This window comes from Muscardinus avellanarius (genome assembly GCF_963383645.1).
Source record: "Muscardinus avellanarius genome assembly, chromosome: 11".
Taxonomy (NCBI): Eukaryota; Metazoa; Chordata; class Mammalia; order Rodentia; family Gliridae; genus Muscardinus; species Muscardinus avellanarius.
Genome location: NC_137797.1, coordinates 71,713,800 through 71,729,889, shown reverse-complemented (window position 1 = coordinate 71,729,889; position 16,090 = coordinate 71,713,800). Strand labels below are relative to the sequence as shown.

At 55.7% G+C, this 16,090-nt stretch overlaps 1 protein-coding gene across 1 annotated transcript; it reads left to right on the top strand.

Annotated features, from left to right (window-relative positions):
• Positions 1–11,299: 11,299 nt before the first annotated feature.
• Positions 11,300–15,080, top strand: DNAJC22 (DnaJ heat shock protein family (Hsp40) member C22; the record flags this gene model as incomplete). The annotated part of the gene is made up of 2 exons (XM_080704899.1): positions 11,300–12,139; positions 14,895–15,080. The coding sequence occupies 2 exons, from the start codon at positions 11,300–11,302 to the stop codon at positions 15,078–15,080; spliced, it is 1,026 nt and encodes a 341-aa protein (XP_080561025.1).
• Between the last annotated feature and the right edge of the window lie 1,010 nt (positions 15,081–16,090).

The window sequence follows — 16,090 nt, the reverse complement described above, 5'->3', positions numbered from 1 at the left end:
GGCCACCCCGACGGCCGCGCCCGCCACCCGCTTGCGGCGGCTCAGCCGCGATGCGGCCAGGGCCAGCAAATCTTCCTCGCTTTTGGGCGCAATGGCGGCGGGGACCCGGGGCTCTCCGCGGGCCCAGGAGACGGAGGCCGGGCTCGGGCCTGGGTCTGGATCCCCCCGACGGTTGCGCCCGGGCCCCGCTGCCCCTGCGGGACCCCGCCGCAGCGGTGCCGCTCCCCAAACCACGGGTCAAGGCAGAGGTCCCTCCGGGAGCTGGGCCAGCCAGCTCCGGACGGTTCGGAACCCGGGGTTCTCTATTACCCTCCTGTGCAGTCCTAACGATGCGGGGCGCCTGAGATCCACGGCTTCTTGGACGGCTGGTTTCTTAGAGTCTAGGATGCCCGCTCTCCAAACTGCTGCTTTCTTAGCGATGGCAGTGCCTAGTCCCAGGTCACCCACGGATCGCTCCTGGTGGCAGTCGGCTGTAGGGGACTACTCCTTGCGCTCCGGACGTCCCAAGCCCAGCGTGCGCTGCGGGTGGCGCCCACTGGGTGCAACCTCCTGGTAGATTTCGTGCTCCAGCTCTAGGAGAATAGTCACTCGCCTTCTCCTCCAGCCACAGCCGCAGCCCTTGCAGCCCTTGCTAGAGCCCTGGCCAGGCGTTTCTCTCCAGCGAGTGCTCTCCCTCTCTGCGTCCCTAACCTTCCTCCCATTCCTCCCCGGCGGCAGTGCGGGTGGTGTGAGTCGCCACGCAGCGGGAGCCACTATAAGCGGCCGGAGGCGGAGCGACCCCTGGCGCCCAGAGCGGGAAGCGCGGGGGCGGGGCAGGCCCCCCTCCAGGATCCCCCTCCTCCCCAGGCTCTAGGTTTCCTGCTATCTCTGAGGTTTCTGCAGGGATTCACGGCCCCCAACCCTATCCTCACTTTCATCTTCTATCCAGAGTCAGGCATTCTCAGAGCCTAGAGGAATCCGGAAACCGCGATGGGATAAATAGGGGTCAAAGAGAAGGCAGAGGTGGATTGAGGAGCTTAAAAAGAGAGACAGGGGGCTCACAAACAAACAGAAAACAAAACAAGAAGGGCGAGAAAAGATGAGAATTCACCCCCATAGGCTCCTCCACGACTGCAATCGAGTGACACATTTTAAAGGGTTTAATACTTGTTGGCCTGAACTGGAAAAGGCAAATCTGCCTCCCACTCCTAGGGACACAAAACAGCCAAGTGTGTGTGTGTGTGTGTGTGTGTGTGTGTGTGTGTGTGTGTGTGTGTAGAGGGAGAGAGAGAGAGTGAAAGAGAGAGAGAGAGAGAGAGAGAGAGAGAGAAGAAAGCGCAAGAGAAACGGACCAGCCTAGGGGAGGAGGGATCTGGAAAGGGACAGAAAAGCAGAGAAAAAGGGACAGAGGAATCAAAGAGACAGAAAGCTGTGTAGAGACGCAGAGACAGAGACAAAGCTGCAAAAAGAGACTGACAGCCCCAGAGGGGAAGAGGGAGAGACAGAGACAGAGGGAGAGAGAGGAGCCAAGACAGGTTGACAGATCCAGAGAGAAATGTAAATGGCGCGCTGCGGAGAGACACCAGGTCCGTGTTCGGACTCCAATGTGACATATCAACTGTGGGGAGGCGGGGGCGGGGCGGCTCTGCTGCCTGGCCGCGCGGGGCCTGTGCACTGTGGCCGTGCGCCGGGAAGTGCGGAGGTGGCCCTGGAACTCTGGCCTTGTGTGTCCTAGGGTGAGTGGGACTGATTATGTGTTGTCTTTGTGTATGTATGTGTGAGGGCTATTTGAAGGGAGGTATTTGTACTTGTCTTCCTCTTAGTCCCTAAATTTGGGACCCCATGAATAACATTTTTCCCATCTCAGGACTGAAGATTAGGGAGTCTCCTGGAGAGAGTCAGAAGGTAGCTCTAATCCTACTTGCCCAGCCCTGCCCTGCCCAGCCCTGCTCAGCTTCACCCCTGACCTACCCCCCCCCTCCATTAACGGCCCCAGAAGTCTCTTCCCTGCAATGTCTGCTGTCCTACAGAAATCCAGAGAAGTTAGACTTGTTTGGTCTAATAGGTGTTTGGTTGGTTATGCAAATTAACACAACTGAAATGCAGATTGGCTGCTGGGCACCCTCCTGCAAGAGGTGATGTGTCTGCTCCCACGGTGACCAAGAGTGAACCCCCGCTTAGAAATATCAGGGTTTGGAGAGAAAGCTATTGGCTGCACCCTTTCCTAAGGCCTGGCCCCTCTGGGGGCCCTGGTCCAGAGGCTAGGAAGAGGAGCTCTAGGGCTAGAAAAAGTGGGGTTGTTTGAGACCCTAAAGGTCGACAGCAGCAAAGGCCTCTTAGAGGTAAGGTTGAACCCCACGTGTGTGGTGTGGAATGCCTGTGTTAAATGGAGGGCACGATGCATACAAGGGCATTATTGTTGAATAGAGGGTGAGTTCCTCATCCCTTCTATCCTGTACTTTTTCCCAGCACTCCTTACCTCACAATGATGTTGAGGCTGGGCCTGAATTGAGGCTGGGGGGGGGGAGTCCCTATGTGGTAGAAAGATTGGGAAAGGATTGACAGTGTGGGGGAGGGGCCTTCTCCTCAAACCATAAATACAAATTTTATTCAAGGTCTTTGTCGCCATTTGTCTTCTTGGGGGGGTTGCTGAGGGCCCTGTCGGCCCCCGTGCATGTCTAATTCCAGATTGGCTCCCCCAGGCTGGATGATGGATGGATCAGAGAGAGCAGGCCTGGCTCACACTATCCTCCCCTGCCTGAACCTCAGACCCATCAACAACCACCCCTCTTCTTTTTGCTCTCCCCACCTGCTCACCAGAGGCCCTCTCTGCCCAGCCCTGCTGCCCACCCCACTCATCCTACGCCCCATGCCCCCTTTTGAGCCCCTCACCTCAGCCCCTTTCAGGTGCCAGGCCTCTTCTCTCTAGAGCTTCCCCTCTCCTCCCGCTCCCAGGCCAGGCTGCTAGCAGGAGCAGCGTGACCAGCAGGGCTGCAGGCAGCAGCCGGTGTGTGGTGGGGGAAGCAGGCTTGGCTCGCAGGGAGCTGAGGGGCCAGCTCCATGAATTTATTCATGTTCTGTTGCTCTTTCCCCACGCTCTGGAATGAGGCCGCCAGCTCGCCTGGTCCTTATTGCTTCCCCTGCAGCTGTCACATTCGTCCTGGGTAGGACCCGGGTAGGGCAAAGACCAGCCCAAGCTCCTGGGGCTGAGACTGGGGTCTGGGACAATTTACCCAGAGCTCCTCCCGTAGCCAAGGTGGGAGACCACAGGAGGTGGTGTGTTTGGGAATGGGAAAGAGGCAGAGAAGGGTATTCTGTAGGAATACGAAGGGGTTATGAGGCAGGAATAGGATTGGTGGGAAGAGAAGGAGAATATGACTTTAACAGTCTCCTAGGCTCTGCCATTTGAAAGCATGGCCCACTCCCAATCCTCCATTAACCTCCACACTTGACTCTGCACTAACACTGACCCTAATGTCAAATGATAGGCACACTTCTCTCCAGTCCTAATATTAAATTTCATTACCTGACCTTAAGTGGAACACAGCCTCACCTGTCCTAGAACCCAGGGGTCTCCCCAGAATTTCCCCTGGGGCTACAGCCAGGTGTTTGTCAGACTTCTAAGGGCCAGACTTTGAATTAGCATGTGATTTGCATATGATTTGCATGTGGTATGTGCCTTCCACTCTGCGGAAGTTTTCATGTTAAAATTTTATGAAGTCTAGCGAAAAGGTCCTGGCTCCTTGAAGGTTCTCTCTTTTTATTTCTTCTCTCACACTTCTTGTCATTGACCCAGGCCCCCTCAGGAAAAGACGGGGTGAGGAGGTGAACAATGAAGGGCCCATGGGAGGAAGACTCAGGCAGGGCAACCTGCCTCCATCACTTGCTCAAACTCAGTTTCCTCATCTAAGAAGAGAGGAACCGGCTGACTGGTCTTCCTTTAAGATCTAAGGACGCACTCCTTTTTTCCTGTGTGCTGTCTCTCCTTCCTCCCTTCCGGGCCAGTCTTAGGTTCTGCTCCTCCTCTCCCACACTCTGGTTTTGTGCTCCACAAAGGAGGTCACAAAGAGCTGGAAGCAGCTTGGGTTGCCCGGTCCCAGATTCTGGGTAAGGAGAGAAATTTGTCCCCTTGAGAGGACGGGAGCTGCATGGAAAGGGAAATAGCATTATTGAGTGTTTATTGTAGTTTCGGGCTTTTAACCTGTAAGTTCTCATTGCACCCTCACAGTGCCCTGAGAGGTGGATATCTTGTCCCCATTTTACAGATAAGGAAATTGGGGCCCAGAAAGGGAGGGTGGCAGTCCTAGAAATGGAGTTAGGATATCTTGGCTTCCTTCTCAGTTCCCTGGAGAAGAGACAGGCGGCATCCAATGGGAGGGTGAGAGGTGCAGGATAGGAGTGGGCACCATGATTTGATTGGCTCTTAGGGAAGACCTAGAGGTTGGAGCCAGCTGGGCAGGGTCTTGGCTCCTCTGTGTGTCTTCCAACCCTACCTACACAGCACTGTCAACTCGGACACACAGGGCTCAACTGTCAGCAAACTGAAGGTCAAAGCTAGTTACTGATAACTGTTCAGGAGAGGGCACAGAAAAAGGAGGGAAGGAAAAACAAGTGAGCTAGAGGAAAACTTGCTTCAGGGGCAAAGGGAGAGCTGAAACTGGGAAAAGAGTGGCAGCCCCAAGCCGTGCGTGGTGGCGCACGCTTGTAATCCCCGTGCTTGGGAGGCTGAGACTGGAGGATCGCACAGGTGAGACCCTGTTTCCAAATAAAATATAAAATAGGTCTGGGAGTATAGCCTGGAGGTAGAAAACCCTGAGTTCCACCACCACCAAGAGAGAGAGAGAGAGAGAGAGAGAGAGAGAGAGAGAGAGAGAGAGAGTTGCAGCCCCCAAAAGCTGCCATCCTTTTCTGCCCAGCAATGATTATCTCTGAGCCTCAGCTAGGAGGCCAGAGGGCAGGTGCAACCGTGGGCTCAGGGCTCTCACCCACCAGCCAGCAACTCTGACCCCCAGCTACATGCTGCTTTGGGTTCAAATAGTTCTTCTAGGCTCACCGCCTGAGGTGGGACTCCCAGCACCCCAGAGAGGAGGTGGAAATCGCTCCCTAGGTGTCTGCCAGGCCAGAATGCCTCGCTGACTTCCTTCTGCAGCCCACGACCCCGGCCCAGGCCAAGCGTGACTCCTACCTCTGCCTCCTCCTCTTCTCTTTGGGCCCCTTACCCCCGCCCCCGTTCCCAGGCTGGCTTACTTCAGCCTCGGGTTAATAAAAAAGTGGCGACTGACTGCACAGACAGCTGTCAGACCCCTCAAGTCTCTGCCGGGATATTGGATGCCGCGCCGGGAGACCGACAGGTGAGAGGAGGGGCTTCGGGGTAGGTAGCCGAGGGAGGTGGCTGGTGGGGAAAGCCGGGGCGGGGAGCTGGGGCCAAGCTAGCGCCGGGCTCTGAGGTAGGCCTCCTCTGTGCCTGGCCCGGGCTCTCTCCGTGACAGGCAGCCAACTTGGGGCCCCACACCCGCCGCACCCAGGCAGGAGTGGGCCCCACGCCCCCGGCCCGCACCCTGGCCCGGCCGGCTGCAGGGAGCGCGCCTGGGAGCCGACGGCCGCGGCCGAAGCTTCCTCCATCTCCTTCCACCCCTTCCTCTGGCTCCCCCTCCCTTCCCCGCTCCCTCCCCGGTGGCCGCGGCCTTTATTAGGGATTCCGCGGCTGTCGGTCCCGCCATCCATCCTGTCCGCCGGCAATTAGGCGGCCAGACAAAGAGCAGCTTCGGATGGATGAGGGTCCCGGCGGATCGGAAATGTGAAGGGTCAGCGCTGCCGCCCGCGGCGCGCCCGGCTCCCCCCGCATAATCACCGCCGCCCGTCACTCAGCGGCCGCGGGGAGCCCGGCCCGGGGAGGGCGGCTGCGGGCCCAGCCTCGGGCAGGCCGGGCGGACCTGCAGCAGGTGCCCGGGCGGAGTGCAGCGCCGCGGCCGGCCCGGCGGGGGGGGGGGGGGGGGCTGAGCGTCCCCAGGGGCTGGGCACCGGCGGCCTGGCCCTGCGAGCGGGGACTGGCTGCGGCGTTGAGAAGGATCCTGGCCCAGGCCGCCCTTCTGGGAGACTGGGGACTAAGCCTTGGGGTCTGCAGTCCCAACAAGTGGAGCTCTGCCCAAGACCCTCCCTCTCGGAGAGGTCAAGGGCCTCTGGCCTAGTGCGCCTCCTGTAGGACGGTGATGGCGCTGCGCTCCTTATCCCCGCCTCGACCGAAATCCAGCCCATCCACGTCAAATCCTGAAAAGCTTCGAGTCCAGGCGAAGCTCGGCAGAGTAGAGAGGAAGTTCAAGGAGTCCAGGTTTTACTGCGGATTCTTTGGCGCTAGCTCCCAGCTGACAAATCAACATCTCAATCTGACAATTAGTGGTCGGGGTGGGGGAGCGGGGCGCTCACGCCCGGCGCGGAGCCCTCCTGGCAGGAGGCAGAGGTGGGCGGTGCTGGCAGTGATGAACGACTGGGGGGCGGGGCGGCCCGAGCGCGCATTCATTACTGCTCTGACAGGCGGGCGGCGGGCGGCCGGAGCCGAGTGGACGTGCAGGGAAAGAGACAAGTGGCAGGAGGGGAAGTAAAGGCGCTTTTAACAGTCCCGTCTCGGTCTGCTCCTGGTTTCTCACCTCGACCTTGGTTCTTGACTTCCTTGAACTCAGCCTCCCAGTTGTTGGAGCCAGTGGCCCTGATTGCAAAATTAAGGAAGCAGATTGGGACCTCAATGCTCTCCCTACTCTGTGATTTAAGTTCTGAGACGTCAAAATAGGGAGTAGACGCTAGGAGTGGGCCTAGGACTAGGACTAGGTGTGACCACGGGGGAACTGTACGTGAACACTCCAAGATGTGTGGCAGGGATTGACGGGTGTGGACCGTGCGTTGGTACCACTGACTGTATCCATACCAAGGGATGGGTTGCCTGATTTTGTCTGAGGATGAGCCACTGCCTCTCCCTGCTGTCATCCCCCCCCCCCAACACCACCACCTTGCTGTCAGTTCTGTCTCCAGTTCAGGAGGAAATGGCAGCGCACAAGGGTGACAGCTGAGGTGTGCTGCTGAGGGGTGTGTGATACTGGTTAACTGTGAGAGTGCTGGTCAGAGCAACTGCTCCCTTTTACCACCTCCACCACAAATGTCCCCCCCACCAGCATCCCCAAGCACTGCATTCCACCCACACCCACACACCCATCAGTTCTTCGTAACCCTGCAATACATACACTTGCACAGCGTCCACTATAAGGTGGTGATTTCCCGTTCCTCCTGTCTCCCCAAGTTTGGGGTGGTATGGATCAGGTGAGTGCTGGACAGACGCCTGTGTGATGCTCAGGAAGGGAAGGGGCAGACTTTCAAGAGAGCCCACCTCCTTGGGACCTGCTGCTGGCACCCAAACCTTTCGGATTTCAGGTACCATTAGTTACTAGTTGGCACTTTGGATAATACTCCAAAAGTTCCTTTTCCTAGATTCATATTCCATTCCCCCCCCCTCTCTCTCTCTCTTTCTCTCTCTCTCTCTCTGAACTCAGGGGATGGTCTACCTTTGAGCTACATCCCCAGCCCTATTTTTTATTTTGAAACAGGGCCTCATTAGGTTGCAGAGGGCCTCACTAAGTAGTGGAGACTGACCACAAACCTGCACCACCATGCTCAACTCCTGGAATCTCCACTCTCCTTCCCCATTCTCAAACCACTAACAAGTTGAGCCTGCCTCCCTCCTCCGTGCTGGGTATCCTGGGCCAACCGAGCAGAGCCAGTGCACTCTGGGTCTCCTGGACCCTTGTTTTGTTCAGCAAATTTTAAAAGCACTTTCCTTTTGCCTTGCTCTTCGTTGGGGCGAGGTTGTCCTTGGAACCTCTATACCTTTGTCTCTTCCCCACTCGCATCTTTGTCTGTACGTTTCCATCTCCGGGAATCCTTTCCAAATTTGCCTTCCTACATTTGGGGGTGTGGGGGTTTCTCCTCTCGGGGCGCTTCCCCTTGGGGATACCCCAGTGCGACAGCGAGGCCCGGGGGCTTGGGGCAGAGGGAGCAGGGCGTCTTTATTGCTCCCATCCCAAAGCAATTGCGAACCCAGGCTGGCTAGGCCGCGTCAAGGCCCGGTCACGCCCGGGTCGCTTCTCATTCCGGGCAGGCGCCGGCGCCCGGTCGATGCCCTTCTGCCCGCCCCCGCCCGCGGCCCTTCTGGCCCCCGCCCTCCGCCCGCGTGGAAAAGGCAAATTTGACATTTTTAAATCCCGAGCCTTAGAGGGATCGATGCGGCCCGGGGGCCCCGCCCGGGGTCGATATTCCTGATTGGGAAGCGGCCGCGGCGAGGAGCCCGCGTGTAAATCACCCGGGCTGGGGAGGGAGCCGGGGCCGGGGCCGGGCGGGCCGGGGGCCGCGGGGACCCGAGAGAAGCCCGCCGCCCCCGCCGCCCCCGCCGCCGCCGTCTCGCTCCAGCGGCCTCCACCCTCCGCCGCCCGCGTCCAGCCAGCCGAGCGGCTCCTCCGGCCGCTCCCGCGGGGCCGGCCCGGCGGCGGCTGTCACGGCGCCGACAGCGCGGGGGCGGCGGGGGCGCAACAGCTGTCCGCGGGGCCGGGGCGGGCGCTGGGAGCGCGGGGCCCTGCGGGGAAACCGAGGCAGGCGCGGCTGGGGCGCGGGAGGCGCCCGCGCCGGGGCCCTGCGTCCACCGCGCGCGGACCCGCCCCCGCCCCCCCCCCCCGCCGGCGCTCACAACAACAATTTGGGGAAAACAATCCGGGCCGAGTGACGGCCCCGTAATTGTGACAAAGTGAGCGCGGGCGGCGGAGCGCGGGCGCCCCTCCCGGGCCCGCGTCCTCCTCTCCCGCCCTCGCCCCGCTCGCCCAGCGCGCCTCCCTTCCTCGGACGGCGCCCCCCCCCGCCCTGCGCCGCCCCCGCCGCCCCCGCCCCGCTGGCACTCCATCTTTCCGGGGCCAGGTCGCCCGCGCGTCCCCGGCCTCGCCCCTGGGGTGGGCGGCGGCTCTGCGGCCCGCCCGCGCCCCCGGCCCCCCGCCCGCCCGCCGGTGCCCACCCGCGCCCGGCGCCCGACGAGTTTGTTTGTCCGGCGGCGCCGCGGCCGCCCGCGCTGTTTGCCGAGCTCGGCTCGCGCCGCGCGGGCCCAATTAAGTCTCATCCATTATTCAGCGCCCGGGGCGCGGGCGGCGGGGCCGGGGGGGCCTCGGCCCCTCTGCGGGCTGCCGGGAGGCGACCCCGGCTAGGGACCCCCGGAGAGCTTGCAGGTCCAAGTTCCTCCCTTACAGGGAAGGAAATCGAGGCCCGCGAGCGGCGGCCGGGCCCAGGTCACGGAGCCCAGCCCCGACGGACCCGACGCCGGCGGACAGCGGCACCCCCTCCGGCCCCGGGGCCTGGCTCGTCTGCGGCTGCCGCCTCGGCCCCATGCCCGTAGCGGGTGGGGCAGAACAGCCTGGGTCCCGCCTCCAGTGGGTGCAGAGGCTGCTCAGCTCAGGTGTAAACGTGGAGCCCCTAGTTGGAAGGGCCGGGGGCGGCAGGGCGGGGTCTCTGCCTTAGAGAAACTGGAAGTGGGGCGATTCAAGGTGGTCTTGAAGAGCAACAAGGTGTGGAGAGGCGGGCGGCCCATTTGTGGGGACAAAAGGCAGCCAAGGGCCTGGTGTCTTTTAGCGCTGCAGATGGCATCGCCTTTTTAATCCTGCTACGGCTTTGGGTGCCCTTCCTCAGCCTGGACACCGGGTGAGTCCGGGACCTCGCGAGCCAGCGCGGCGGCGCCACCTGGTGGCGGTGCTGTGGCGCTGCAGGCGGCGCTCCCGGCTGGGCGGGGCGCGGCCTCGGCTCCCAAGTTGCCTGTGAATCTGCGGGTCCTTTGCGCGAGTTCACCCCGGGGCGGGAGGCGGGAGTGCAGAGTGGGGCGGTGAACCAGCGGGCGAGAAAGGCCTGGGGAGGGGCTTGGCCCGGAGCCACCTGACACCGAGGACACAGAGAGACAAAGTCCACCTGGATGGAAGTGGGAGCAGAGTGAGAGGGGCCATTTTGATTCTGTGGTTAGAGGAAATACTGATCCGACCTGTCTGGGAGCCGAGGCAGCCAGGTACCGCCGCTCCACCTGGGACTAACGGGTACTGGCTGGGGTGACACCGTGCAGCGTGTGGAGGGGACGGACCAGCAGGCAAGCTCTGGCATCTGGTTCGATATTCTGAGGATTTGTCCAGCGGCTTTGGAGAGGTTTTCCAAAGCCTGCCTTGGGCGGAGGCAGTTGAGTTGTGAAGTGCTAAGGTCTAAGTCAAAATGTTTCCCAGAATGTTTAACTGGAGGAAAGTTAGGATTCTGTACATTTGACTTGGAAAATTTCATGGTCGAGAGCGACGGGAAGGCTGGAGAGGGGCTCAAGCCTGGGCTGGGTGACAGAGCAGCCATGAACTGAGTTAAAGGGGACCAGGGGGCTGTGAAACAGGGACTTCCCGAATGTGGGGACACTTTGGAAAGGTGTCCTCTGAGGCCATCCTCATTCCTGTGCCAGTGGTGTGAAGGAAGGTCTGAAATTTAACCCTGTTTTTTTTTTTCTTTGTCCCTGCCCTGAGTTATCAGTTTCTCCACTGAAAGCATTGAAACAGTCTCTTCCCCTAAATTCGGAATTGTTAAGATTGTGAAAAACAGAACAATGAGCCAAGTGTGGTGGCACAGAATGTAATCCCAGTACTTTCGAGGCTGAGACGGGAAGATCAAAGGTTCGAGTCCAGCCTCAGTGACTTAGTAGACTCTCCCCAACTTAGTGAGGCCCTGTTTCAAAATAAAAAATATACTGGGGGTGTAGCTTGAAGTTAGACCGCTCCTGTATTCAATCCTCAGTTACACACATATAATAATAATTATAATTTTTTTTGTGGTACTGGGAATGGAACCCAGGGGCCTTCTACCTCCGGGCTACACTCCCAGACCTATTTTTTTTTTAATATTTTTTATTTGGAAACAGGGTCTCTTAAACCAGCTGAGCCTGGCTTTGAACCTGCGCGATCCTCCTGTCTCAGCCTCCCAAGCGCGGAGATTTCAAGCATGCGCCACCACGCCCGGCCCAAATAATAATAATTTTAAAATATGAAAAAGAATAGAACTATGATGCTGGATCCAAGAGCATGGAACAACTAGCATTTCTGGGGCTCAGGAAGATCTGGAAAGAGAAATAGTTTCTGTGTTGAGATCCGGATATAGTCTTATGGTTCTTTTTTTCATCTCTTAGGGTCTAAGGATAACTGGGGCTGTGACGGGCCATGATTCTCACAGAGGACCCTGAGATTTCTGCACTATGAGCAATGTCAAGTGCCACTGGACATAGAGGATGGCTAAGGGGCTGCTGCTGACCTATGTCCTCTGGGCTGTGGGGGGTCCTGCTGGGCTCCACCATCTGTACCTAGGAAGGGATACCCATGCCCTGCTCTGGATGCTGACCCTGGGTGGAGGTGGGCTGGGCTGGCTCTGGGAGTTCTGGAAGCTCCCAAGCTTCGTAGCTCAAGCCAACAGAGCCCAGGGATGCAAAAAGAGGCCAAAAGAGGGGACACCCCCACTGAGTCTCATTCGCTTTGCTGCCCAGGTGACAGTAGGCATCTATTTTGGCCTTGTGGCTCTGATTAGCCTTTCTTCCATGGCCAGCTTCTACATTGTGGGCCTCCCGTTGGCAGTGGGCTTAGGGGTCTTGTTGGTGGCTGCTGTTGGCAACCAGACCTCAGATTTTAAGAACACTCTGGGAGTGGCATTTCTTATTTCCCCTATCTTCTATGGCCGCCCCATAGCCATCCTGCCCATCAGCTTGGCTGCCAGCGTCACAGCACAGAAGCATCGCTGCTACAAAGCCTCAGTGGCACCAGAGACGCTCAGCGTGCGGCTCTACCGGCTGGGCTTGGCTTACCTGGCTTTCACTGGCCCCCTGGCCTACAGCACCCTGTGCAACACGGCTGCCACCCTCAGCTACATGGCAGAAACCCTCGGCTCCTTCTTGAGTTGGTTTAGCTTCTTCCCCCTTCTTGGCCGCCTTATAGAGGCAGTTCTCCTTCTGCCTTACCGGATCTGGTGGCTTCTGCTTGGGGATCCCGGCTTCAGCAGCAGCTACATCAATGAGTGGGAGAAGCTCTATAAGTCTGTTCACAGTTTTCAGAATGAAAAGCGTCAGCTGGCTCACCAGGTAAGGCTTTCTTCCCTCTCATTCTGTTCTGGGATGGCTCTGGGAGTAAGGATAAACCTTGTTGGAGCTGGTGCTCCCCACATGGAAGTTGTCTGATGGCCAGGCCCTGGAAGGTTGTCCTGGCTTCTTTGGGCTTTTGTGTACAATGGGAAAAGGTACAGAGACATTCATGGTAAGTGGAAGAAATTTATATGTGTGTTATTGACTTTTATGGAGTTATAAAGTGCATTGACTTTATGAATCATCACTCAAATCAAGGTATGGAACATGTTCATCACTAAGATGCTTCCTTCATGTTGGATGTAGTGGTGCACGCTTATAATCTCAGTACTTGGGAGGCTGAGATAAGAAGGTCGCAGATTTGAGGACAGCTTCAGCAAGTAGTGAGACTCTCATTAACCTAGTAAGACCTTCTTTCTTTCTCTTGTTCTTTCTTTCTCTCTTTTGGTGGTAATGGGGTTCCTGGAAACCCTTCTACCTCCAGGCTACACTCCCAGACCTATTTTATATTTTTTTTATTTGGAAACAGGGTCTCTTAAGCCAGCGAGGCTGGCTTCAAACGTGGGCAATACTCCTGTCTCCGCCTCCCAAGCGCTGGGATTACAAGCATGCCACCACACCTGACTTTTTTGTTGTTGTTCCAGCACTGGGGGTAAAACCCAGGGGCATTCTACTTCTGAGCTACACCCCCAGATATTTATTATTTTTTTTATTACTTATTTTGTAGTACTGAGGATGGAACCCCAGGGGTATTCTACCTCCTAGCTACACTCCCAGCCCTATTTTTATTTTTATTTTTTAAATTTTTGTTTGTTTGTTTGTTGTGGTACTGGGATAGAACCCTTCTGCCTCTGGGCTACAGTCCCAAACCTATTTTATATTTTATTTGGAAACATTGACTCTTAAGCCAGCGAGGCTGGCTTCGAACATGTGTGATCCTCTTGTCTCCGCCTCCTAACCACGGGGATTACAAGCATGCGCCACCACACCTGGCTATTCTCTTTTTTTTTTGAATCAGGGCCTCACTGAGTTGCGGAGGGCCTCGCTAAGTAGCTGAGGCTGTTTGCGAACCGCGATCCTCCTGTCTCAGCCTCTCAAATGCTGGGATTACAAGCATGCACCATCATGCCCAGCTTATTCTTTATTTTATTTATTTATTTATTTATTTATTTATTTATTTATTTATTTACTTATTTTCAGGTCTGGGGATGGAACGCAGGGACATTTTTGTGTGTGTGTGGTACTGGGGGTGGAGCCCAGGGGATTTCTACTTCCGGGCTATACTCCCAGACCTGTTTTATATTTTATTTGGAAACAGGGTCTCACTAAGTTGCTGAGGGCCTCCCTAAGTAGCTGAGGCTGGCTTCAAACTTGTGATCCTCCTGTCTCAGCCTCCCAAGTGCTGGGATTATAAGCATGCGCAACCACCCTCAGCAGAACCCAGGGACATTTGGCCTCTGAGCTATACCCCCAGCCCTGTTTCTGATTTTTTATTTTGTGACAGGGTCTCACTAAGTTGCGAAGTACCTCACTAAGTAACTGAGTCTGTCCGCGAACCACAATCCTCCAGTCTCAGCCTCATGAATGCTGGAATTACCAGCATGTGCCACCACACCTGGCTTATTTATTTATTTACATTTATTTATTTATTTTTTGTGGTACTGGGGATGAAACCCAGGGGCATACTACCTCCAAACTATACCCCCAGCCTAATTTTTCATTTCTTAGTTTGAAACAGGGTCTCACTGAGTTGCAAAGTGCCTCATTAAGTAGTAGCTGAGGCTGGCCTCGAACCATGATCCTCCTTTCTCATCCTCCTTAATTCTGGGGATTATAACCATGCGACACCACACCCAGCTTTATTCTTTATTTTGAATCAGGGGTCTTTATTCTTTATTTTGAAGCAGGGTCTCACTGAGTTGCAAAGGGCCTAAGTATCTGAGGCTGTCTGCAAACCATGATCCTCCTGTCTCAGTCTCCCAAATGCTGGGATTACAAGCGTGTGCCACCATGCCCGATTAAAATTTTGTTTTGAAACAGGGTCTCGCTGAGAGTGGTGGCACACATATGTAATCCCAGTACTTGGGAGGCTGAGACAAGGAGGATCGCAGGTTTATCACAGCCTCAACAACTTGTGAGGCCCTCTGCAACTTAGTGAGACTTTGTTTCAAAGTAAAGAATAAAATAGGACTGGGGAATAGCTCAGAGGTAAAATGCCCCTGGGTTCAATCCCCAGTACCACAAAGAAAAAAAGAAAAGTAATAGAGTCTCCCTAGGTTGCTCAGAGTCTCGCTAAGTTGCTGAGACTGTCTTCAAACCTGCAACCCACTGTCTCAGCCTCCCAAAAGCTGGGATTACAGGTATGCCCCATCACGCCAGGCTTGTCCATGTTTTTATTTATTTATTTATTTATTTATTTATTTATTTATTCATTATTTATTTATTTGCAGTACTGGGGATTGAACTCAAGGGCATTCTACCTCTGAGCCATTTTGAGGCAGGGTCTCACTAAATTGTGGAGGGGCTCACTAAGTACTGAGCCTGGTGAGGAACCTATAAGCCTCCTATCTCAGCCTCCCAAGTACTAGGATTACAAGTGTGCACCTCCATGCCTGGCCAAAAGATTGGATTTCTAATCTGAGGGGCTAGGCCATTGTCGAGATGCCCAGAGACTGATTTAGCAAAGGATCAGGGAGAGACACAGGTACCCTGAGAACTTGAGAGATTCTAATTCACCAGCTTCTCTTTCCCTAAGGTTTTGGGTCTCTCAGATGGGGCAACAAGTGAAGAAATACAGCGGAGTTACCGCGAGCTAGTGAAGGTCTGGCACCCTGACCATAACCAGCACCGGAGAGAGGAGGCCCAGAGGCAATTCCTGGAGATCCAGGCTGCTTATGAAGTTCTGAGTCAGCCCAGGGTACCTAGGGAATCCCAGAGGTGAGAAGCAACTTCCCAAGGATGGACTCTTCCCAGCAGGGCCAGGCAGCTTACCCCAAGTCTGGCTTTGCCTGCATGAGGCATCCCAACAGTGTTAACCAACCCCCCTCTTACCGTGGCAACGAGGAGACGTTACAGGAGTAACAACTGTGGTAGAAAATGAATTTATATTCTGAATTTCTGAGCTCTTGGCTATTGTATTCTTGACTATATTTTCTTAAAACCAGAGAGTACAAGGCATGCTATTAAAACCAATAAAATACCTTTCAAAGAATATACCACCTTGTCCTACCTCTGTTATATTGATGTGTGATGGAGGAAAGTTAAGTCACTCTTTTGGTACTGGGGATAGAATCCAGGGGCATTTTACCTCTGAGCTATGCACTAAGACCTTTTTTTTTTTTTTTTTTTTTTTTTTTAAATGGAATCTCACTAAATTGCTGAGGCTGGCCTCGAACCTGAAATCCTTCAGGTGTTAGTCCAAGTACTGGGATTACAGGTACGTACTACCATGCCTGGAATGACTTTTTTTTTTTTTTTTTTTTCAGATCTGGGGATGGAACCCAGGGGCATTGACCTCCGAACTACACCCCCTGCCCTATTTTATTTATTTATTTTTTGGTGGTACTGGGGGTGGAACCCAGAGGCTTTCTACCTCCGGGCTATGCTCACAGACCTTTTTATATATTTTATTTGGAAACAGGGTCTCCCTAAGTTGCTGAAAGCCTCACTGAGTAGCTGAGGCTGGCTTCGAACCTGTGCGATCCTCCTGTCTCAGCCTCCCAGCGCTGGGATTACAAGCGTGCGCCACCACGCCCAGCCTGCCCTATTTTTTTTATTCTTTATTTTGAAACAGGGTCTCACTGAGTTGCAGAGGGCCTCACTAAGTAGCTGAGGCTGGTTGTGAACCTGTGATCCTCCTGTCTCAGCCTCCCGAATGCTGGGATTACAGGCGGTGCCCTGCTGACTTCTACTTCTTGATTTGGCTTGTGAGCAGGCACAAAATTGTGTCCT